The 23954-nt window shown below is 43.1% G+C and overlaps 1 protein-coding gene across 5 annotated transcripts in view; it reads left to right on the top strand.

Moving 5' to 3' along the window:
• Nucleotides 1–8732: 8732 nt before the first annotated feature.
• Nucleotides 8733–23954, top strand: part of FAM120C (family with sequence similarity 120 member C) — a 107395-nt gene continuing 92173 nt past the window's right edge. For 4 of the 5 annotated variants that reach the window (XM_054472153.2, XM_054472155.2, XM_063660741.1 and 1 more), the window contains exon 1: nt 8733–9813. In XM_054472153.2, coding sequence (XP_054328128.1) covers nt 9118–9813 — 696 coding nt within the window. In that variant the 5' untranslated portion in view covers nt 8733–9117. Of the gene's footprint in view, nt 9814–18150; nt 20885–23954 lie in introns of those variants that run through there. The other variant, XM_054472154.2, reaches the window with a different exon arrangement.

The following is a 23954-nucleotide window of genomic DNA, read 5'->3' as shown; positions in this document are numbered from 1 at the left end:
TTTTTTTTTTTTTTTTTGAGACGGAGTCTCTCGCTGTCGCCCAGGCTGGAGTGCAGTGGTGCAATCTTGGCTCACTGCATCCTCCACCTCCCAGGTTCAAGCAATTCTTCTGCCTCAGCCTCCCAAGTAGCTAGGACTACAGGCGTGTGCCACCACGCCCAACTAATTTTTGTATTTTTAGTGGAGATGGGGTGTCACCATATTGGCCAGGCTGGTCTCGAACTCCTGACCTCGTGATCCACCCGCCTTGGCCTCCCAAAGTGCTGGGATTACAGGCGTGAGCCACCTTGCCTGGCCCACTTTTTTTTTTTTTTTTTTTTTTTGAGACAAAGTCTCATTCTGTCACCCAGGCTAGAGTGCAGTGGTGCAATTACGGCTCACTACAGCCTCAACCTCCTGGGTTCAAATTGATCCTCCCACCTCAGCTCCCCGAGTAGCTGGGAGCACAGGCACATGCCACCACACCCGGCTAATTTTTGTATTTTTCGTAGAGATGGCTTTTCACCATGTTGCCCAGGCTGGTCTTGAACTCCTGGGCTCAAGCAATCCTCCCATCTCGGCCTTCCAAAGTGCTGGGATTACAGGCATGAGCCACTGCACCCAACCCGTATGAACACTTTTTACATGTCTTTCATGAAGTTGTATCCAGTGCTTATTTCATAGTTTCAGAAGGAGGTTTTTATGGCCCAAGCAAGGATTCAAAGTGTTCCCTATGCACAAACTTATTAAGAAGTATTTCCTTTCATGTTGATGGTGTGTATCGTCCACCTTTAGAAAAACACATATTTGGAAATCTCCCTTCCACACTTCTCATTCGTCACTCTGCACTGACTTGAGAAACTCAGACTGGGTCAGATCACTTACTCATCTGGTAACTTAGGGAGAAGGACATGCATATGCTTATGCAAACAACCCTGGTTGAAGAGTAATAAGCCTATCAGAAATATTCAAGATTAGATGAGTGTTTTAAAAGTGTTTTTAAATATATGTTATTTTGATTTACTGACCCAATGACTGTGAGTCATTCTATCTTAGGTGATCCCTAAAGGGAGGCAACAAGGTACATGTGGAATAAGCATGGGTTTTTTTTGATTCACAGACCTCTCAAACCTATATTTCCTCACTTGTAAAATGAGGTGGTTATGAGTATTAAATGAGATGTGTTAAGGCAACTAACCCTGTCTCTACTAATTGCACTTATTGTTAGATATCACTGGTGACTTTCACAGTAAACTTGCACTAGGGAAATTAAACTGGTTTGGAAATGGGCCCTGATTCTGATTATAGTTAATATAGATACCTTTTGGAGTCAAGCAGACCTGGAGTTGTATTCTATCTTACGGACTTGGGAAAATTGCTTGACTTTTTAGCTTCAATTTCCTTATCTGTAAAAAGGATAATTCCCTCAGTGAGGTTGTTTTGAGGTTGAATGAAAAAGCATATAAAGGGCTTATCACTGTGCCTGATACATAGTAGGTCTGCTCAAATAACTTACACAAGGGACCTTACAGATCATTATTTTAAAGGAGGACAAAACAGAGGTGACAAAAAAACTGAACTCAATCCGTGGGTCAACATAAGGTCTGTTGGTGGAAAAAATTGGGTGTTGGCCCAAAAGGGGCAAGATGATGTAATAAAGTGAGGTGTAGAGGTGAGAGTGTTTAAGTTGGGGAATAAGACCAACATAGACCCTTTTAAAATACGCCATCATTAATGAGCACCACTTAGTAAAAGAATGAGATAACAGGCCAGGCGCAGTAGCTCACGCCTGTAATCCCAGCACTTCTTTGGGAGGCCGAGGTGGGTGGATCACAAGGTCAAGAGATCGAGACCATCCTGGCCAACATGGTGAAACCCCGTCTCTACTAAAAATACAAAAATTAGCTGGGCGTGGTGGCACACACCTGCAGTCCCAGCTACTTAGGAGGCTGAGGCAGGAGAATCGCTTGAACCCGGGAGGTGGAGGTTGCAGTGAGCCGAGATCACGTCACTGCACTCCAGCCTGGCGACAGAGTGAGACTCCGTCACACACACACAGAATGACATAACAGAATTACATCTGTGACTAGGGTTTAGAAAGAGGTGAAGTAGTTGGGGAGTGGGGAGAAGATGGACATTATAACAGGAGCTCAAGACAGGAGTGAAGTATAGCATAAATGATGGTCTAGATAGGAGCAAGACCTTGGGCTAGGTGGAAAAAAGACTATCATAAAATTTTGGGATTGGAAAGGACTAGCTCACATGCATGTTACAAATGAGGAAGCAGGCTTAAGAATTTAACCAGTATTTATAAACGTTCTCCATTCCAGCTCAGTGGTTCTCAACCCTGACTGTATATTAGAATCACCTTGGGAACTATTTTAAAAAATGTTTTAGTTGTACAACAATATGAATATACTTAATATTACTGAACCATATACTTAAAAATGGTTATGATGGTAAATTTTATGTGTATTTTACAATTAAAATTTTTAAATTTAGTGTCTGGACTCCATCTCTAGAATCACCATCATCTTAAAAAGCTTCCCAGGTGACACTGATAGGTGACTTGGGTTGAGAACCACTGTCATTGCTAATCAAATAACTTTCCTACTGTCAGCCAGTTGCTGATTCAGGTAACACAAGCAATATGGTAACCGCATTAGACCTTCTGATGAATTATTTCCTATAACTCTATGACCTCATAGCCTCTCAAAGAGGCCCCAAGGATTTGGGCAATAGAGAAAGCTAAGTGGATCTCTTTCAGAAACGGAACAGCTAGTTCCTACTTCAGTGGAATGACGACATAAGATTGAGTTTGATGTCAACTCTCCATATAACCTCTTTATGTTTCTCCCCACCCTTCATAAGAGTTAACATTTATTAGGTGCTTATTGTGCCAGTTATTATGCTAGTGCTCTACAATGTCATTTAATCTTCACAAGCTTCTAAGGTATCATTACTTATCACCTTTCTGTGCTCCTTGACTGTCTTTAAAACTGCTTTCTTCCAGTGCCCAGCTTTATTCCTGGCATGTAGTAGGTATTAAATAAATCTGTTGAATAAATTAATGGGCCCCCATTTCACAGATACAGGAAGGGTACAAGAGGCTAAGCAACTTGTTAAAACTATACAGCTAATAAAAAGTTGAACTAGTATTGGAAACCAGTTCTTGGCTCCAAAGTACACATTGTGAAACGCTATTCTATGACTTCCATCCTGTATAGTTTCTCCTGTACTATTTATGTTAGGAATCTTGTGTTTAAGTAGTATAAACACAATTTGAACAAGTTTAAGCAAAAATGGGAATTTATAAAGATAGGGGTGCCTCAAAGAACCCAGGGATAATACAGATGGGCCTTAGGAACAAATGAACCAGGTGTCTGAATACAGCCAGGATTTTTCATGTCTTCTTCTCCAGCTCAATCAAATTCTCTGGGAATGTCCCTAAAGGATGGCTCCTGCTGCAACCATGAGGATAAGGTAGATAAGGTGGTAGAGAAGGGGTGCTGCAGAGACAGTCTAATAGATATTTATCTATAAACCTCCTCTTGGCTGTCCCATAAACATGCTATTTTCCCCATACCTACAATTCCCAAAATGCCAGCACCTAACATTAGCCATGGACAACTGCTGGTCATATGCAACTACTGCATTCAGAAGCAATGGTATGGCAAGGACATAATCTTTCCTCCTCTAGTTCGGTGACAATGTAAATATGGCTGCTCTTGATCTCACAACCTCTGATAAACTTAATTGCTACCAATAGATCTAATATGCAAGAGTAGAGAAATAATTAGATAACCACAATCAAAATGCCCTTTTAGGGGCCAGCATGGTAGCTCATGCCTATAATCCCAGCACTTTGGGAGGCCAAGGTGGGCGGATCACTTGAGGTCAGCAGTTAGAGACCAGCTTGGCCAACATGGTGAAACACCATCTCTACTAAAACTACAAAAATTAGCTGGGCGTGGTGGTATGTACCTGTAATCCCAGCTACTGGGGAGGCTGAGGCAGGAGAATCGCTTGAGCCTGGGAGGCGGAGGTTGCAGTGAGCTGAGATCCCACCACTGCACTCCAGCTTGGGCGACAGAGTGAGACTCTGTCTCAAAAAAAAGCCCATTAGGCCGGGCACGGGCTCACGCCTGTAATCCCAGCACTTTGGGAGGCCAAAGTGGGCGGATCACGAGGTCAAGAGATTGAGACCATCCTGGCCAACATGGTGAAACTCCATCTCTACTAAAAATACAAAAATTAGCTGGGTGTGGTGCCACGTGCCTGTAGTCCCAGCTATTAGGGAAGCTGAGGCAGGAGAATCACTTGGACCCAGGAGGCAGAGGTTGCAGTGAGCCGAGATTGCGCCACTGCACTCCAGCTCTGCGACAGAGCGAGACTTCATCTAAAAAAAAAGCCTATTTAGGAAAGGAGGGCTCACACCATTATCAGCCACCAGGTCCATTTCCACCTGGATCAGAATAAAAGAAAGAAATTACAGGCATACAAAAAATGGCAATCAATTTACTGATGTACCTCGTTGCTTAACCAGTCTGGACATGGGCCTAAGAGTATGTTCTAGAAAAGCAGTGATTCTCAAACTCAAGAGTGCGGCTAGAATCACCTGAAGGGCTAGTAAGACCTGCAAAAACTCAGCAGGTACACTCCATTCAAACCCCTGCACTAAGAGACTTCACCAAACATTAGCATGGTTTCTGGCAGTCTTAAGATTGAATCCGTGAGAAGACCCAGCTCACTTTTTGTTTTGTTTTGTTTTTTTGAGATGGAGTCTCACTCTGTTGAGCAGGCTGGAGTTCAGTGGCACAATCTCAGCTCACTGCAACCTCCGCCTCCCAGGCTCAAGTGATTCTCGGGCCTCAGCCTCCCGAGTAGCTGGGATTACAGGTGTGCACCACCATGCCTGGCTAATTTTTGTATTTTGAGTACAGATGGGGTTTTGCCATGTTGGCCAGGCTGATCTCGAACTCTGACGTCAAGTGATCCACCCGCCTCAGCCTCCCAAAGTGCTGGGATTAACAGGCATGAGCCACTGCACCCAGCCCCAGCTCACTTTTGAATTCCCCGTCAGGAAAAACTTTCAGTTTGTTCTAGTCCACACCTGAGGATAGGCCTCAGCTCCTCTTTATTTTATTTTTATTTTTATTTTTATTTTTATTTTTATTTTTTGAGATGGAGTCTCTCTCTGTCACCCAGGCTGGAGTACAGTGGCAATCTTGGCTCACTGCAACCTCCACCTCCTGGGTTCAAGCAATTCTCCTGCCTCAGCCTTCCCAGTAGCTGGGATTACAAGTGTGCGCCACCATGCCCGGCTAATTTTTTTGTATTTTTAATAGACATGGGGTTTCATCATGTTGGCCTGGCTGGTCTCGAACTCCTGACCTCAGGTGATCCACCTGCCTGGGCCTCCCAAAGTGCTGGGATTACAGGCGGGAGCCACCAAGCTTGGCCTGCTTCCCTTTCTTAGGGCATTTAGTAAAAAAGGGCTTAGCATTGTAAATCCTTCCTCTGTTCCTTTGAGATGTTTATGTATTTCCTACAAACTACAGAGTGTTTGTTTCTCAAGGGCCTGGAACCCTGTCCTTTGAAATGTAGGGTAGGGCCTCTGTCTCCCAGTCTCTGGGAGGATAAAAATCTAACTTCAGTAATTGCCAGGTAGCAGACACAGCTGGCCTAATCACATTTATACTGAGAAACCCTCTGTAATTTTTCACCTCCATGACTCTACTGAGTCCCTGCTTGCTTTCCTTCCCTACTCCCTCATTTTCCCTCTAAAATGCCCAGTCACCTCTGTGCAAATCAGAATGAAGCTCAACTCTTTCCTCTTCTGTCAGTAGTTACTGAGTAAAATCTGTCTTCACTGCTTTAACTAATGTTACTTAAACCACAGATTTCTGGCCCCACACTCAGAATTTCTGATCCTGGAGGTCTGAGGTGAAGCCTGAAAATGTACATTTCTAATAGTTTGCAGGTGATGCTGATGTGCTTGCTCCAGAGACATACTTTTGAGAATCACTGCTCTGGTCAGGCACGGTGGCTCATGCCTGTAATCCCAGCACTTTGGGAGGCCAAGGTGGGCAGATTACTTGAGGCCAGGAGTTCGAGACCACCCTGGCCAACATGGTGAAACCCTGTCTCTACTAAAAATACAAAAATTAGCCAGGCGTGGTGGCGCATGCCTGTAGTCCCAGCTACTTGGGAGGCTGAGGCAGAAGAATCACTTGATTGCTTGAACCTGGGAGGTATAGGTTGCAGTGAGCCGAGATCGCGCCACTGTACTCCAGGCCTGGGCGACAGAGTGAGACTCCATCTCAAAAAAAATAAAAAAATAAAAAATAAAAAGATAATCACTGCTCTGGCTGATCAATTATGGTCCCTATTCACAGATTTGATCTTCTAGTGATACAGATTCTTTAAAACCTTATTTGACTGCCTGTTGGTTTCATTTGAGGGGACTCAGAATGCTAAAAACAAGTGCCAAGAATCTTGTCAGTTAGGCTCTTTGAAGCTTCAGATCTGCTAAAGGGAACAGCCTGGATCATCCTGTTGTGGTTTCTATTCATCACATTTAGGAGAGCTGGAGAACAAGGAGTACTACTTAGGAGGCAGATGTAGATAACTTCTTTCCAATTGCCTTGATGCTAGTTTCCTAACTGGTGAAACCTTTGAGACAAAATTGAGATTCTGCTGTAATTCAGCAAGGCCAATGAATATCTGACCCTCAGCAATGCAGATCTCTTGATATAAGCAAAGGGGCTGCTGTTTTGAGTCCCAAGAGCAATAAGCAAATGCTTCACTGCCAAATAACACAGAATGCCAACTTCCTTCCCATCAACTGATGCAGAGGTCTCTGATCTCTATCTGTTCTACATTTTAGGGTCTCTACAAAAAATAAAATTATTCAGGCGTGGTGGCATGTGCCTATAGTCCCAAGCTACTCAGGAGGCTGAGGGTGAAGTCGAGGCTGCAGTGAGCTGTAATCACACCACTGCATTATCTGGAAGCTGGGAATTGAACACAATGAAGACTCTATTTCTCACCTTTGCTCTTCTCTGAAAGTCTGCACTTTTTCTCTCTTTCTGCAGACCAGCATCTTTCACTTCTGTCCCTCTGGTGGGAAAATTGGTTGACAGCTTCCAACCTTTACACTTAGAGAAAAGCTGATATCTCTTGTCCAATTCCAAATTTCTAGAAAATGAGATTTTGATTGCCCCAGGTTGGATTAGCTGCCCACCTCTGACCCAGTAAGCTATGGTTATAGGAACACGACAGTTTTTGCCATAACCCTATAAATGGGGGAAGGGGGAGGGTCAATTCCCGGAAAAGAGGGGCTGGGCAGACAGTCCCATAGGTGTCCATTATACTAAAAAACCTCCATTCCTTCCATCCTTCATCCCTTCAAGCCACTGCTCTCTCCTTTCACTGCTTGCTTTCAAGAGTTAACTATGTACACTGCCTTGCCATCTACTTATTCTTTGACAATCTGGCTTGTTCCATCTCCACTATTTTATAATTTCTTTTATGTAGCTTGAAGTTTTTTTGCTTTTGCATCCTAATAGAGTATTCCCCTATCTCATTCATCCTGATCACTCTTGGGTTCTGCACTTCTGCATTCTAACTCTGCCTGCCATTATCTCCCACCTTCCAGTAAGTTCCAAGCCAGATCTGGCTACTACTCATTTCAGATCTTGTTTTCTGCTCTATTCCTGCTGAAAGAGTGGGCCGGCCCTAAAAGCCAGAAAGAAGACAGGCACTGCATCTGTTTCATCTCAGTGTGTTGAAAATACATTTTTCAAAAGATTATGACTCCATACATCTGAAATTAGAGCCCTTGCAGCTATTTAGAAAAGCTCCCGACAGACTAAAACACAATGAAGTTTGGAAACCAAAGGCCCTAACCATAGGACATAGTGGATCTGGGAGTACCAAAAAGGTACAATTTGTAATGTAATTTGTGTTGGTAATTATCTCCCTGCCCAAAGAGATGCTGAGGGCAAGGATATTCGATTTAACTCTGTCTCTGCATTGCCTTAGGCAAGTAAATAATGTAAGTTTCTTATTTATTTATTTATTTATTTTTGAGACGGAGTCTGGCTCTGTCACCAGGCTGGAGTACAGTGACATGATCTTGGCTCACTGCAACCTCCGCCTCCCAGGTTGAAGCGATTCTCCTGCTTCAGCTTCCCCAGTAGCTGGGATTACAGGCACGTGCCACCACGCCCAGCTAATTTTTGTATTTTTAGTAGAGACGGGGTTTCACCATGTTGCTCAGGATGGTCTCGATCTCCTAACCTCGTGATCTGCCCGCCTTGGAGGGATTACAGGCGTGAGCCACCGCGCCCGACCAGTTACGTCTTTCTTAATTGGGACCAACAGCTCTTTAAATATTATCTTTCCACTAAGGGGAAAATCCTCCCTCCTGGGGAGTTTTAGCTCACTTTAGCTGAATTCAGTCAATCCACTCTAACTTCCATTCCCATGATGCATCAATCCATCCCCCAAAACTCTTTTTCCAGGAAAAAGCAGTAAATAACCTAAGCAACTCAGTGGGATGCAAGGAGTTGGAGTGCAACTCCTAAACACTCATCATCACGCCCCGCTTCCTGTGACCCTGTGAGCACAAGGGCTGAGAAGGGTGGTAGTCTGGTTCCTCGACTATATCCCAAGGCCATAGAGAAGACTACAACTACCAAGATGCCCCTCTCCCCGCCCCGCCCCGCCCCTCCTCGCTCCCCTTCCTCCAGCTAGAAAGCGTGTACCACCGAGAAGACGAGGCAACATGGCTCCCGGAGGTGGAAGGAAGAGGCTTCACCCCTTCTAAAGCGGGAAGAAGAGCGGCCGGAAAGGAGAAAAAAGAGAAGTGACTAGAGCCCATCCTCGCTTTTATTCTCCCAGCCTCTCCCGGGTCCGGTCTGCCTCTCCCCTTCTCTCTACCCAAATCCAATTTGTGGTCTCCTCCCCTCCCCGCCCTCATTCCCTCGCTTCCTCACCCCTCCCCTCGGGAATCCTTTTCCCGCCCCCCCCTCGCCCCCCGCGGAGTGCGCACGCGCCCGCCCCCAGCTTCGCGCCCAGATCGTCGCCTAGCCTGCTCGCGCAGCCGCTATCGCGTCTGCCCACCGACGAAGCATGGGTGTCCAGGGCTTCCAAGAGTTCCTGGAGAAGCGCTGTCCCGGGGCCGTGGTGCCCGTGGACCTCCTAAAACTCGCGCGCACGGTCTCGCGCCAGCAGCAGCAGCAGCACTTGCACCGCCCGCTGCCGCCGACGGCAGCCCTAGCGCCCGGGGCTCCACGCGCCGCCAGGGGCTCCGTGCCTCTGCAACCGCCGCTTCCGCCCGCTGCCTTGGGTGCCTACTCCGGGGGCGCGGGGCCGACTCGGCACCATCACCCCGCTCACCACTTCCACCATCATGGCCAGGCGCAGCCCGGGCTGCACCCTCCGCTGCCGCCGCCGCCCCCTCCGCTGCCCGGGGCTCGGGTGCTGGTGGACGCCGGCTCGGCGCTGCCGCGGCTCTATGGCGGCTACCAGACGGATTGGGTGTGTGGCGGCCAATGGAACGCCATGCTGGGCTACTTGTCAGCGCTGTGCCAGGCTTGTGCCTATCCTGGCGGCGACGGCCTGGAGCTCGTGGTCATGTTCCCGGGGGGCCTGGGCAAGGACCGGCTGGCCGAGTGGGGCCGTCGGTGCCAGGCCGAGCGGCAGACAGCGCAACTGATCGTGGGACACGTGGGCAACAAGGGCACCCCTCCACCGCGGGCCTGGTTCCTGCCACCGGCCTGCCTGAGCCACTGCGTGAGGCTAGCACTCATCCGCTTCCGGGTCAAGGTGAGGGAGGGGCCGGATCTTAAATAATAAGCCCCACACCTATTCCCTCCCAACTAAATACCTAACCACCTACCCACTTACCCACTACCCTACCTCTCATCTACCCACCCACTTACCCGCCCAACAGCTAACCTACCTGCCTAACTACCCTCTACCATTTTATCCATTTACCTCCCCTTTCATACCACCCCCTACGGATTCACTCACCTACATGGCCATATCTTTACTCATGTCATCCCAGTAGCTCCCTTTAGCTTCCCTTATCCAATTGGCCTACCACTAGGTTTCAGCAGAATCTAGTCAGAATTTCTTTTGTAGCCTCACCTTTCTCCTGCTGTCTTCTGCCTCAAACTGAAATGCCTTTACCCTGCTTTTTCCAGTTGACATCTCTCTCCTGTATCTCTTTCCAACCTCGCAGTAAATCACTTAAGCAGGTGTGAACTGAACACCTTTATTCTACATTGTTTTTCCGTCTTCACCCACTGCTGCTTTTTTACCCATCTGTCCATTCAGCCTTTTTCATTTCAACATGCATCTTCTTCCTCCTGCCTTAGCCTAAACACATAAAAACCCACTGATTCAGTCACTGTTCAACAAGTATTAACGCACTGAGTGTAAGGGTTTTAAAGACATGTGAGACACTGCTCATGCCCTTGGAAAGTTAAATGTATACACATGAAACATTTAATTATAGCAATGTGTATGTGATTATGCCTTATGGTCCAGACAGTAAGTACAGTTCCTGTTTTCTGTATGTGGGGGTGGTGGGATATCTTTGGACTAAAGTGGTCAGGGGAGACTTCCCTGAAGAAGTTGGACCTCACCTGGGTCTTCAAAGATGGATTGGAATTGAATGAGTCACAAGCTTGGGAGGAGGCTGCTTTAAGTGGGAGGAAGAAAATGAGCAGAAGCAGAAAGGAATATTAAGTGTGCAAGGCCCCATAGGCAGTTAAGTCCAATCTGCATGTAGTTGGGTCACTGCATATGGGGTCTGGGGAACAGCTTGGCAGCATCCCCAGTTCTTGGCACCACTGCTGCTGCTCTGTTGCTTTCCCATACTCTTAGGTTTCAAGTTCCTACGTGTAGAGAATAGCAAGGCTTGGGAAGTAAAGGAGGTGGGCAGGAAGAAGAAAAAGAAAAGTAGTACAGGGTTGGGTGGAACGAAACCGCAAACCTATTCCCCCAACCAAGGTTCTTGGGGGTTGTCCTTACAGTTAGACAGAACAGGGGATTGTGGGAATCACTTAAGAAGTGGTGTCGGCTGGAGTAATGAGGAGGAAAGAAATTTTAGCTCAGAGACTAAAAGACCTAAACAGAGAAGCTTGCAGTAGTTATAGAGCTTGTGGCTAGAGTCCAGTCATGCTAGACTCGTTCTCAGCATCAAATCTGTGCCTAGAGTGCCTAGATTATAGTTGTTTTAATTTAAACTAATCCAAACGTGAGCTATCTCATACAAGGTTAAAAAGAAAAAAAGGCACACATTTGCTTGCTCTTCTGACTGAACATTTTAAGGTAGATTCTTTATTCATGGCCATTCTTTCCACTTTGTTTTCACTGCTACCATCCCGGCTTTTAAGGACTTTTTAACCTCGTTGTTATTAACCTGGTTGCTGGCAATAGTGACCACATTGATGGAATATTTACTATGTTTTAGGTGCCGATCTATGCACTTCTTTTAAAAAAAATTACCTCATCATCCTCGCAATAACCTATGAAGCAGTATTATCCGTTTTCCAAATGAGGAAACTGAGGCATGGGCTTAGAAGCTTGCCCAAAGTCACCCAGAGATAAGTGGCAGGGCTGAGATTTGTGCCTATGTGGTCTTCCTCCAAAGCTCATACTCTAAACAACAGTGCTGCTCTAAAATGAATCTTTCTAAAGTGCACTGTGATTAGATCATTTCCCCACTCAGCTAAACTCTTCCTTGGCTCCTGGGTAAAAACGGGTTCAGGTCATTCACTTACTTTTTTATTAGAGTGCTTGCTGTAGACTAAGTACTAGCTGCTTGCTGAGGACTGAGAGGTAAATAAGGGGATCCCGTCCTCAAGGAGGACAAGGTTTAGTGAAAGAGATAATAAATTGCAGATATTGTGGGCTAATTGCAAATTATGAAAAATGTGGCCCCTATAGGGGGCATGGTTAATTTTGAGTAAGGGAGTGAAAGTTGGGGAAGGCTTCACCAATGGTGCTAAGCCATGAAGAGGGCTGTAGATAGTTCAGATAGCGGCCAAGGGTGTGGGGACCCGAATAGCCAGTTATGAGCTCTGAATAGATTTTGATTGGAGGTTGGCAGGAGGGTTGAACACTTGAGTATGGGTTTGTGGTTTCCAAAGTCTTTTTTGTTTATATACCCCATCTGTCAAAATCTTTAGAGAAGCAGCCCTTAGTATATTTTTGTCATACTTCACTACACAGTCTCATTTTTAAAATCCCAGCAGTTAATAAAAAAGATGGATTGAATAGATGGATATGTGATAAATCAGGTATAGTAAAAATAGTAGAATCTCAGTCACGGGTATTCAGATGTTCACTGTAAAATTATCTCAACTTTGCCATATGTTTGAAGTTTTTCATAATAAAATGTTGGGGAAAAATTCCCAGCAGTCCTCTTTAGTCCTTAGAAGCACTCTTGGGGAATGTATAAATCTTATTCCCTGTGCTAGATTATAAACAAACTCTGATCTTTTTGTATTCTCCATAATGTCCTGTGTACTTTGGGTGCAGGGTACATTGTTTTTTTCCATAATGAATAGGTCAATGATCCTAAGAGAATGGATTGTGGAAGTGACTTTTTAAGAGTGTAGTGTGGCTCTTAATATAATGGATTTAAGACCAGCTCCAAAATTGCATATCTAAAGTGTCTGTCGATGTTACCAATGAGTGAAGTTCTCTCTCGGTTCTGGTCAGTGACTTTTTTGTTGTTACTGGAGTGATGAAGAACTCCCTGGATTGTAGCACAGACTTGAAAGGTATTGATTAATAACCGATTGTGGTTTCCCTTTTCAGAGGAGTGTTCTACTGTCTTGAAGGTGGGAATTTTTCACTTGGATGATCTGCATGCCTACTGTTTCTTTTGACTGAATGTCAGTGCCTCAGAACAAAACCCGCTACTGTATCTCTTCCCTCTTTGGTTTTGTTCTTCAGGCTAGACCACAAGATGGGCCTTTATTCCCAATCTCAATTTCATTTGTGATACAGAAAGTAGAGGTGGAAGGATTAAATAATAGATAAGTTGCTGGGTTGTCTGTTTAGCTTTAGACAACTTCGGACTTCCCATGAAAAGATCCAGTGTATATTGCTGGGATGAATTTTTTGATTTGGTTGGTTTCATTTATATGCTCTGCAAAGCTTTGTAAATGATAATCAGTAGAAGGAAAATTAAGTAAACCCACAAATTGCTTGCCTGATTGCTTCCTAAGGGTCTCAGAAATAAAGCAACCTAAAGCAGTTTTAGATTGTGATTCAGGAGATAATTTAGGGTGATTAAGGGAATGAATGCTTTGTTTTAATGGTTACTGTGTAATTAGAAAAAAATGATCAGCATATCAAACTCACCATTTCACAGCTATACTTTTTTAGAATGATTATGATTACATAAAATGAGTTGATTTAAAGAAAGCTATTAAGTTGCAGTACTTGGATATGGCAGAAATCATGTTGGTGGCATATGAATAACCAGACTTTGAGAACAGATACCATTTTGTGCTTTGGTTCTCTAGAATACGATAAAGCAATGGCTGCTATGCCTCCTGATTGTTTACTTACCATTAGTCATAGACATTCTGAAAAGTCATTGACTTTTCTAGATGCTCTAGTGGTTGGAAAATAAACTAATAATTACTTCTTAGGCAACAAGTTGTATATTAAAAGCTTTTAAAATATCTCATTTAATCCTCAAGAGCTTGCAAGGTGCATGGTATTCTCCCCATTTTACAGTTGAGTAACTGAGATAACCAAGAGGTAAAATAATTTTTCTTTCTTCTAAGTACTAGTAAGTGGTGGATAAAAATTATTGTTCTAGGTTTATATTGCTCAAAGTTTACACAATTCCACCATCCTGTTTCCTTCGTTTGTACATTCTTGTGTATGATTGTACACTGTTATTGGCTAGATAATATGCATAGAAGACAAACAATCATAAGTAGATTTTTTGAGCACTTAGTTTGTGCCAGCATTGCTAAATGTACAATACTGCCAATACAAGGCAAATGTGTAAGCTAAGTGCCAAGTGAGTCATACGGTGATGTTATAGGAATTCAAAAGTAGTAATCCCTGTCCTTTCTACAGTTTCAGTCTCTGCCTCTCTGGTTTCTTTCACTTACAGCATGCACAAATAATCTTTGAAAAACAAAAACTTCCCCTTTATTTTCTAATTCCTTCGAGCCATTATCTTTATCTCCTTTCTTCCCTATTCACCATTATTCTTAAAGAAGCAGATTGTATTAATTCTCGTTCCCTAGCCTAGTGCTACTTTATATCTGATGTCACCACTCTGAAGCTGCCACATGCATTTCCATTCTTAGCCTTTCTTGGTCCTCTTTAAGATCATTAATATCAAGCCATCCTATTCTTGAACTATCTTCCTTGGATTTCATAATTCAACTCACTTCTGATTCTCCTTGTAACCCTCCAGTTCTTTCTTCTCTTTTCCTTATTCCTCTTCTGCCTGCTTCTTTAAATGTTGGTGCTCTCAAGGCTTCTGTCCTAGTCGTATTCTTCTGCTTTTGTTTCCTGAGCAATCTCATCCATTATTGTGGCTTTAAGTATAAATTAAATTCTGATGATTCCTATTGCTCTGTCTCTACCCTCGACCTCTCTCATGAGCTTTCAACACATCTTTTCAGCTCTCTACTACTTGATGTCTTTTAGGTCACTTAAACTAAAAAATACTCAAAATGGAACTCATTATGTTTCCCCAAAACTTGTTTCACTTCTGGTACTCTCTTTTTCTATGAATGGTGTCTTTCATCAGTTTCAAGCCAGAAGCCATGGAGTCCTCAATTCTTCATTCTCCTGTCACTTCCCACATTTACTTGGTCATCGGATCCTTTGAGTTCTACGTCAGAAATGTCTCCTGAGTCCAGCTACTTCTGTCTGTTTCCACCCCCATTGCTTTAGTTCAGTCTGCCAAAATTTCTTATCTGAACCAGGAAGACAGTGTCAACTTGTTCCTCTACCATAACACTCTCTGGACTCCATCTGCCATATTGCTGCCAGAGACACCATTCTGAAAACAGAAGCTGACTCTGTTATATGCCCAAAGGTGTATTTGTCCACCCTACCGAGTCCAAACTTCTCACCATGGCAGACAGCGCCCTTCACAATCTGATCCCAAACTCTCTCCAGACTTACCTGGTGCTCACCTCTGGCCACCCCTGTTCCAACCATTCTGTATTTTCTTAGTTTCCTAGACATACCGTGTCCTCTCTCATAGTATTTTTCTTATGTTTATCTTGACCTTTGCGTAGCAAATTCCCCCTTATTCCTGCTCAAAAGTTATCCTATAGAATCTTTCCTAGCCAGCCTCTGTCAGCTGTGGTAGATGCAGCCTTCCCTTTACTACCAGAGTACTCTGTTCTTACCTCTCTCATATTTTTTCTCTTTCATAGTATTTTCATATCACATAATTCTCTTTTAAATGAGTTCCAAGAGGGCGGAGATTTGCTCTAGGACTTGACATATATAAAATAATGTTTGCTGTGAGAGAGAGAGATTGGTTGATTTACCTTTACTGACTGAATCACTGTAGAGGGCTTTACAGGTCAGATAAAGAAGAATTTAGAATCAGTGCTATACAATGTTATATGTTAATTCCATCTAAATAAACTCACATTGCAAACTGAATTGCCAAACTTCTGTTACTCAGAAGTTTTGTAGCTGCTTAGCAATGCACTTATAGAATATATTCCCCTTTGATGGTAGTAATAATAGCTACCACATGGGTGAGGTACCTCACCAATATTCATTTAATCCTCACAACCACCCAACAGGAGAGGTATTAATCTCTATTTTTTCCTCTACTCCTATGACAGATTAAATCTCTCTCTCTCTCTTTTTTTTTTGTTTTTTTTTGGGGCAGAGTCTTGCTCTGTGGCCGAGATTGGAGTACAGTGGCGTGATCTTGGCTCACTACAACCTCCACCTCCTGGGTTCAAGCAATTCTCCTGCCTCAGCCTCCCAAGTAGCTGGGACTGCAGGCGCGTGCCACTACACCCAGCTAATTTTTGTATTTTTAGTAGAGACGGGGTTTCACCATGTTGGCCAGACTGGTTTCGAACTCCTGACCTCAGGTGATCCGCCTGCATCAGCCACCCAAAGCTCTGGGATTACAGGCGTGAGCCACCACGCCCGGCCTAAATCTCTGCTTTTTATAGCCAAAAAAAAAAAAAACAGGCTCGGTGTAGTTACTGGCCCAAGGTTACACTGCTAGAACATGGTTGGACCAAGATTTGGACCTAAAGATATTTGACACCAAAATCCTTCATCTTTAACATATCTCAAAACAGTATAATTGCATTTTTATAGTTCAATTTTAATAACTTTTTCCAGAGCATTTATTCCTATATTTAGTTTGTGTAGCATAATGGCTGACAACACAGGCCTTGGAGCCAGACTGCCTGGGTTTAGACCCCTATTCTTCTAAGTACTCATTATGTAAGCTTAGGCAAGTTACTTGCTCTGTGCCTCAGTTTAACAATAATACCTACATCACAAATTTTGTTGTGAGTGTTAAATGATTTAAGTAATATGCTTGGAACATCATATGGCACGTAGTAAATGCCATATAAATGCCTGCTACTGTTATATTGACTAAAATATCTTGTAGCGGGGCATGGTGGTGCGCACCTGTAGTCCCAGCTACTCAGGAGGCTGAGGCAGGAGGATTGCTTGAGCCTGAGAGGTTGAGGTTGCAGTGAGCTGAGATCACACCACTGCACTGCAGCCTGGGTGACGGAGTTAAGACCCTGTATATAAAAAAAAAAATTATAAAATATCTTGTGCACCTAGTAGGTTGGACATTGATCACCTCACTCTTGTGCTTTAAGCTTAGCATGGCATGCCTTCATGATCTGCCCACCATTATCTAGCCTAATTTTACCCCATTTTTCTTATCAGGACAATGCTTTTCAGTTCAGTTAATATTTTTGAGCACCTGTTCTGTGCCAGACACTGTGCTAAGTACTATGAACAATGGAATTAATTTACTCAGCCAATGTTTATTGGACTCCTGTGTGCCAGGCAAAGTTCAAGACTGTGAGGATATAGCAGTGAATAAAACAGATTTCTGACCTCATGAAACTTATATTCTAATGGAGAAGATAACAAACAAGATAAATAGGCAAAATATGTTTTGTGACGTAGGAAATGCTGTGGAGAAAATGAAGTAGGGAAGTGAGATAAGGCGTGTTGAAGTCAGGGGTACAAAGCATGGTACCCTACCCTTCCAGGAGCTCATAGTCTAGTAGAGGAGACAAGTAAGAAAATACTTACGGTATAAGTCCCCAGGATCATTTCTCCGGCCCTTGTCATTAGGCCCAGGGACATAACTAGTAGAAGTGGCAGAAACCAGGATTTGCATACCAGAAGCAAAACCCTTGCCCGTTCATCTGTATCACATGAGGAAATTACAAAGGTTATGGCAAAGATGGCAAACTGGCAGCCCATAGGCCTTATGTGGCCCATGCATGTATTTTTGCATTGGCCCACACATTTTTTTTCCTTTTCTTTTTGAAAGAACTTCGTTTATTTTCATTGATCAATAGTGTTCACCAGGATCTGAAATCAAATAATGCACTTGGACTGAATATTAAGGCATCATCTAGTTGAACGAATTGAATGATTATCATTTCCTGCTGTCATTTAACTTGCATTATATGAATACACTTCTTTTTTAACAAGTTCGAATTTGTTGCCATCTTTTAAAAATTGAGAAATGTTGCAAAAAAGTCTCTTTCCAACTACTCCTGAAATATCAGATCCTCTGGCAATACTGGTTGACCCCTTTTGGTGAACCACATGGTCTTCATTTATTGGTCTCTACAGCTCCATGGTGTCTCCCTGCCACAATGACGAAGTGCCACTTGTCATTCATGTTAGACATCTTCTACAATGGCTCCCAATGAGTCCCACCTCCTGGTATTCACACCCTTTTGTAATCTCCTCCCGTCCCCCCCATTTGTGGGCTGGACCTAGTGACTTCCTTCTGATTAGCAGACTACAACAAAAGTGATGGGATGTCACTTCCAAGATTAGGTTATAAAAAACTGTGACTTCCATCTTGTTTGCACTCTCTCTCTCTTTCTCTCTGGCTCTTCTTGCTTGATCACTCTGATGAAGCAAGCTGCCATGTTGTGAGCTGCCCTATGGAGAGGCCCACAGGAAAAGAAACTGAGGGAAGCCTCCAACCAACACTCAGTGAGGAACTGAGGCCCTCAGTCCAACTACAGCCCGCAAGGAACTGAATTGCTGCCAACAGCCACGTACGTGAGTGAGCTTGGAAGCGGATCCTTCCCCAGGCGAGCCTTGAGATGACTGCAGCCCTGGCTGGCACCTTGATTGAAGCCTGTAGGAGACCTTGAGCCAGAGGACCCAGCTAAGCCATGCCTACAGATACTATGAGATAATAAATGTTGTTTTAAGCCACCAAGTTTGGGGGCTACTTTGTTACACAGAAATAGATAACTGAAACACCATTGATTGTTGTGCTTGTTCTTTTTAAATAATATTTTTGATGAATATGAAATATTTCTCATACCCACATCTGTGCAAAGTGAAAAAAATCTTTTTTATGGAAGAAGTTCACGTATTTGAACAGGAAAGAGCCTATTTCTTTGTGGAGTTGATGAATTTTCATATACGTCTAAATAAAATGTGTCTGTTGAAAGACTACAATTTAAGATACCATTTAAAAGTAAACCATTGTAAGAAATATCAGTATACAGCCGGGCGCGGTGGCTCACGCCTGTAATCCCAGCACTTTGGGAGGCCGAGGCAGGCGGATCACCTGAGGTCGGGAGTTTGAGACCAGGCTGACCAACATGGAGAAACCCTGTCTCTACTAAAAATACAAAATTAGCCGGGCGTGGTGGCGCATGCCTGTAATCCCAGCTACTTGAGAGGCTGAGGCAGGAGAATCACTTGAACCTGGGAGGTGGAGGTCGTGGTGAGCTGAGATTGCACCATTGCACTCCAGCCTGGGCAATAAGAGCGAAACTCCGTCTCAAAAAAAAGAAATATCATTATACAGAAATGATGAATGCTGAAATGAAAAGAACTTAAAAATGTACTTGGAATTTCAACAGGCTATATTTCTAGATACAGATAAAATAAGTGATGCCACAAAAGGCAATTATGTATTAAATGAAAAAAACTGCCAGGGGTTGAAAGCCTTCTTTATGCAGTAGTTTTATAAAAGTGTTTGTTGAGTACAACAGAAATTATGTTATAAACAAGCATTTGCAAAGGTAGGAAGTACTTTTGTTCAGGATGTCAAACATTGATGGCTAATCATTCTTGGGCCAGATTTAGTCAAAAAGTTAAATTATTTTTGGAGATTTACATAGCAGCTGGTTACAACAGATTAAAAACTCCATCCACATAGCTATGCATTTAGCTGTATACGTAGCCAGTGGTTCTCAAAAGTATGGTCCCAGACCAACAGCACTGTACCATCTGGAAACATGTTGGAAATACACATTCTCAGTCCCCTACCCCATCGGACCTACAGAATCAGAAACTGGCGAGAAAGGTGGGGGAGCTTATGGATCCATTTCAACAAGCCCTCCAGCTGATTCTGATACATGCTAAAGTTTGAGAGCCACTGCACTTAGGTATGATTTATGTGTTAAGAATTTGATGTAACCTGACTCTTGGACTCATCACAGGTACATCTGGAAATACCTGGATTTTGTGTGATGAGAAAAGTCTTGAGATTTTTAGTAACAATTGGCCAAAATTAGTAAGTATGGCTACAGATTGTGCTTCTGCAATAGTGTTAAGAACTGTTGGACCCAAGAAACAATTTGAAGCAGAAACACTTTCCAGGGACCTAAACTTAAAGCTATTTCTGCTAAAAGCTTCAAAATGAATCAGTCAGATCAGGAACTAGTAATTAACATTGTGGTTTGCACCACAATTGAATACTTTGCTTGGTGAATTATTAGGTGCATGTTATGGAAATCTGCCCTATTACATGGAGATTGATTGGCTTAGTTGAACATGGTACTCAAGATACTGGAAAAAAATGATTTGGCATCCAAAGGGCATTCACCACACCCGCAGAGATTGAAATAAAATATTTGGCTTGTTTGGTTGATTTTACAACTCATCTAGACACTATGAATAAAAACAGCATTGTTCAGAAATACCTTCACAAATGTATGGTTGTACTTGCTTGTTCCTAGCAAAATTATGCCTTTGGGAAACTCATTTGGCAAGAGATAAACTGGCTGACTTTCCTTTGCTGAAATTGGTTTCCAAGAATTGAAAGTGATGGCCTGAATTACATTCCCACAGTTGTGGAGTTGTCTGTTGAATTCCAGAAAAGGTTCTCTGAGATATTTGATGAAAATGAACTAATATTGTTCAATTAGCCTTTCTCAGTGTTTAGAGTATGAAAGAAGAGCTACAATGGAGATTCTGAATTACTGTGCCATGGTACTGAAAATGAAGCATGATGTCATTGAAATGCCGAATTCTACAAATACCTTGGAAGTAGTTACCGAAATATAAAAAACACTATGCCAAACTTCTGTGTTTGGAAATGCCTACATTTCTAAACAGCTGTTTTCCATTATGAAATAGGATCAAATTAGTCACTTGAAGTGAAAGCATTCAAGGCTCAATTCTGTACTGCATGTTGTAACAAAAATATAAGACCTAACGTTGACCTCTTGGCACATAAATGTGTCAGGCCACCAGTTCCAAGTCAAAGGAGAATAAACTACAAAAAAAAAAAAAAAGTGTAATGATAAATTTTCTAGTTTTTCACTTATGTCTTTAATGTAAAATGTAAACTCCAGTATTTTGCATGTATAAACACCCACAGCTTAAATAAAAATACATTTCTGTGTGTGTGTTTTTTATTTTTAAACACAGGGTCTTGTTCTGTTGCCCAGATTGGAGTGCAGTGGTGTGAACATGGCTCACTATAACCTTGAACTCCTGGGCTCAAACCTTCCACCTCAGCCTCCCCAGTAGCTAGGACTACTGGCATGTGCCACCCACACCCAGATAATTTTTAAGGTTTTGTTTTGTTTGTTTGTTTTAGAGACAGGGTCTTGCTAGGTTGCCCAGGCTGATCTCAAACTCCTGGCCTCAAGCAATCCTCCTGCCTCAGCCTCCCAAAGTGCTGGGATTACCCACCATGCCTGGCCAAATATTACATTTTTGGAAGTTAATTTTTCTTCACTCAGCCCCTTCATTCATGTTAGCTTCCCATCCGTGTAAGCATTTACAGTCCCTAGTTCAAAGACTCAGAAATTTCTTGTGATCATTGTCTTCTCTGCAGTTCCCGTCCTCCTTTCTGAGGTAACCCAGAGGTTCCCTTGGATTCTCGCTCTCTTACTCCTAAGAATACTTTTCATGATACCTCTGACTTTTCAGTCGTGAAGATTTGCTTTGGGCTAAACAAATGCCTATTCTGGTGTCTACTTGTCTCAAATTATTTCTGAGGACCTTCAGACAGTAGTGCATACCACAGACTTCATCTCTGCAAAACAGACTTTCATAGCTACTTTTTCAGTCTGTGCCAGCTATTATAAATTGTAAGTCTTAGAATTGGATAGGAATTAAGTAAATCTCCATTTTACAGATGAAGAAGCTAAGTGACTTGCCTGTGACTTGTCCCCACAAACTTTGATCATAGGTTCACTGGATGTCAAAGCTCCTGCTGTATATACTGATAACAAAAGTTAGTATCTAAAGTACAGTTTCCAGCCCATGGTTGACACACAACAGGTTTTTTAAAAATCCAAGTTTTCCCTTTTGTTCTTTAACAGAAGATTTCATCTGCAGAAATGGGCTGGCTTCTGGCAGCCTAAGAGTAATTAAGAGTACTAAAATTGGGCCGGGCGCGGTAGCTCACGCCTGTAATCCTAGCACTTGGGGAGGCCGAGGTGGATGGATCACCTGAGGTCAGGAGTTCGAGACCAGCCTGGCCAACATGGTGAAACTCTCTACTAGAAATACAAAAATTAGCCGGGCGTGGTGGTGGGCGCCTGTAATCCCAGCTACTTTGGGAGGCTGAGGCAGGAGGATTGCTTGAACCCAGAGGGGGAGGTTGCAGTGAGCCGAGACCACATCATTGCACTCCAGCCTGGGCAACAAGAGCAAAATTCCATCTCAGAAAAGAAAAAAAAGTACTAAAATTGGGTACTTGCAAATTAAAATTAGTACCTTAATAGTGTGTACTGAACACTGGATCAGTATTCTACTACCTCTAGCTTGACTGCCGTATTTCATGGCAAAGACTACCACGTATGTGCATGTAGATAATTGAAATTCCTACAGTTGAGAGGGAAGGCCACTTTATCAATGTTTCTTTGAAGTAACTGTGGTTCCTAATTGCTGCTATTCTTTTAATACATTATTCTTTAGCTTTGTGATTATCAGTCTGGTCTCTTATTGGTTGGTTGGTGAACTCCACAATGTAGTGATGCATATTTGCATCAACAGTAGTTTCAGTCTGTAATTATTTAATAGTTAGAGTTCCAGTTGAAATGTAAGTCATCTATATTTCTATTGCTGAACCAGACTTATATATAATCCATCCTGCCCTCGAATCTTCTTATAAGGTGATACTTCCTTACTATCTCTGATTTCTTTTTGCCTTGGTGAGAACAGGTAGTGAAGATAAACCACAGAACTCAGCTGGAGTCAGTCACTAGTTTGGTGTATTTAGCATGGTAGAGGGGCTTGAGGGAATATGGGACAAGCTGGAGGAAGTCAAGTACTGCAGAGGTCAGAAAGCAGTATTGCCTCTAATTTGAAGTTACTTTAAGAAGCATTTATTATACTCTTTTTATGGTCCAGGCAGAGTGCTAACATAATTCTGCCACTAATGGGCTTACAATCTAGTTATTTCTTTTATGCCCTTGTGTTTATTGTATTACTTGTGAGTTGATCTCAGATTACTTTATGCCCACTTTTCCGGTTTCCTTTATTTGAGAAACAGTGTACTTAATGGAAGGACCATTTGTTTTTTTAGAGACAGGGTCTCACTCTGTTGCTCAGACTGGTGTGCAGTGCATGATCTCGGCTCACTGCAGCCTCAACCTCCTGGGCTCAAGCGATCTTCCCACCTTAGCCTCCTGAGTAGCTGGGACCACAGGCATGTACTATTATGCCTGGCTAATTTTTTAAACAATATTTGGTAGAGATGGGATCTCACTGTGTTGCCCAGGCTGGAATCCTCGGCTCAGGCGATCCTCCTGCTTCTCCCTCTGCCTCCCAAGGTGCTGGGATTACAGGCATTAGCCACTATGTCCAGCCCTGAAAGAGCATTATTTTAAAGTCAGACCTAATTGGTTCAAATCCAAGTACTGCCATATTGCTAGCTGTGTTATTTGGGGCAAGTTACTTAAGTTTTCCAAGCTTCTGTTTTCTCTGTTTAAATAAAGGAGAGGGAGGGGGATGAATGATCTAATACCCATTTTACAGAGTTAGAAGGATAAATGAAATATGCCTAGCCCAGTGTCTATCTTGAAATGTTAATCACTACAGTTAGTTCCATGAGGTCAAAGACTCTTGGCTCTTGTTACTGCTGTGTCTCCATACCTAGACTGGTGCCTGGCATATATCAGTGCCTGGCTCAGTACATATTGGTTGAAAGTTGAAACAGTTCATTGGTTGTCTACTCTGTGCGAGTGGTCTATGTACTGGAGATAACAGCAGTGAACAAAACAGATTTTTAAAATCTCAGCCTTCTTGAAGCTTACATTCTAGTGATTAATACCTCTGGTTGTTTTTAATATCAAGTACTCTTCAAATATTTCTGAAAGAGCCGCAGTATATAATACATAAAATGGGGACTATGAGCTCAGGTTGAAGAGAAAGTTAGGAACACCAGGCCAGGTGCGGTGGCTCATGCCTGTAATCCCAGCACTTTGAGAAGCCAAGGTAAGAAGATTGCTTGTGTCCAG

The sequence above is a fragment of the Pongo pygmaeus genome, chromosome X, assembly GCF_028885625.2.
Source record: "Pongo pygmaeus isolate AG05252 chromosome X, NHGRI_mPonPyg2-v2.0_pri, whole genome shotgun sequence".
Classification (NCBI taxonomy): Eukaryota; Metazoa; Chordata; class Mammalia; order Primates; family Hominidae; genus Pongo; species Pongo pygmaeus.
Note: the sequence above shows the minus strand (reverse complement) of the source record. Positions and strands in the feature narration are given on the sequence as shown.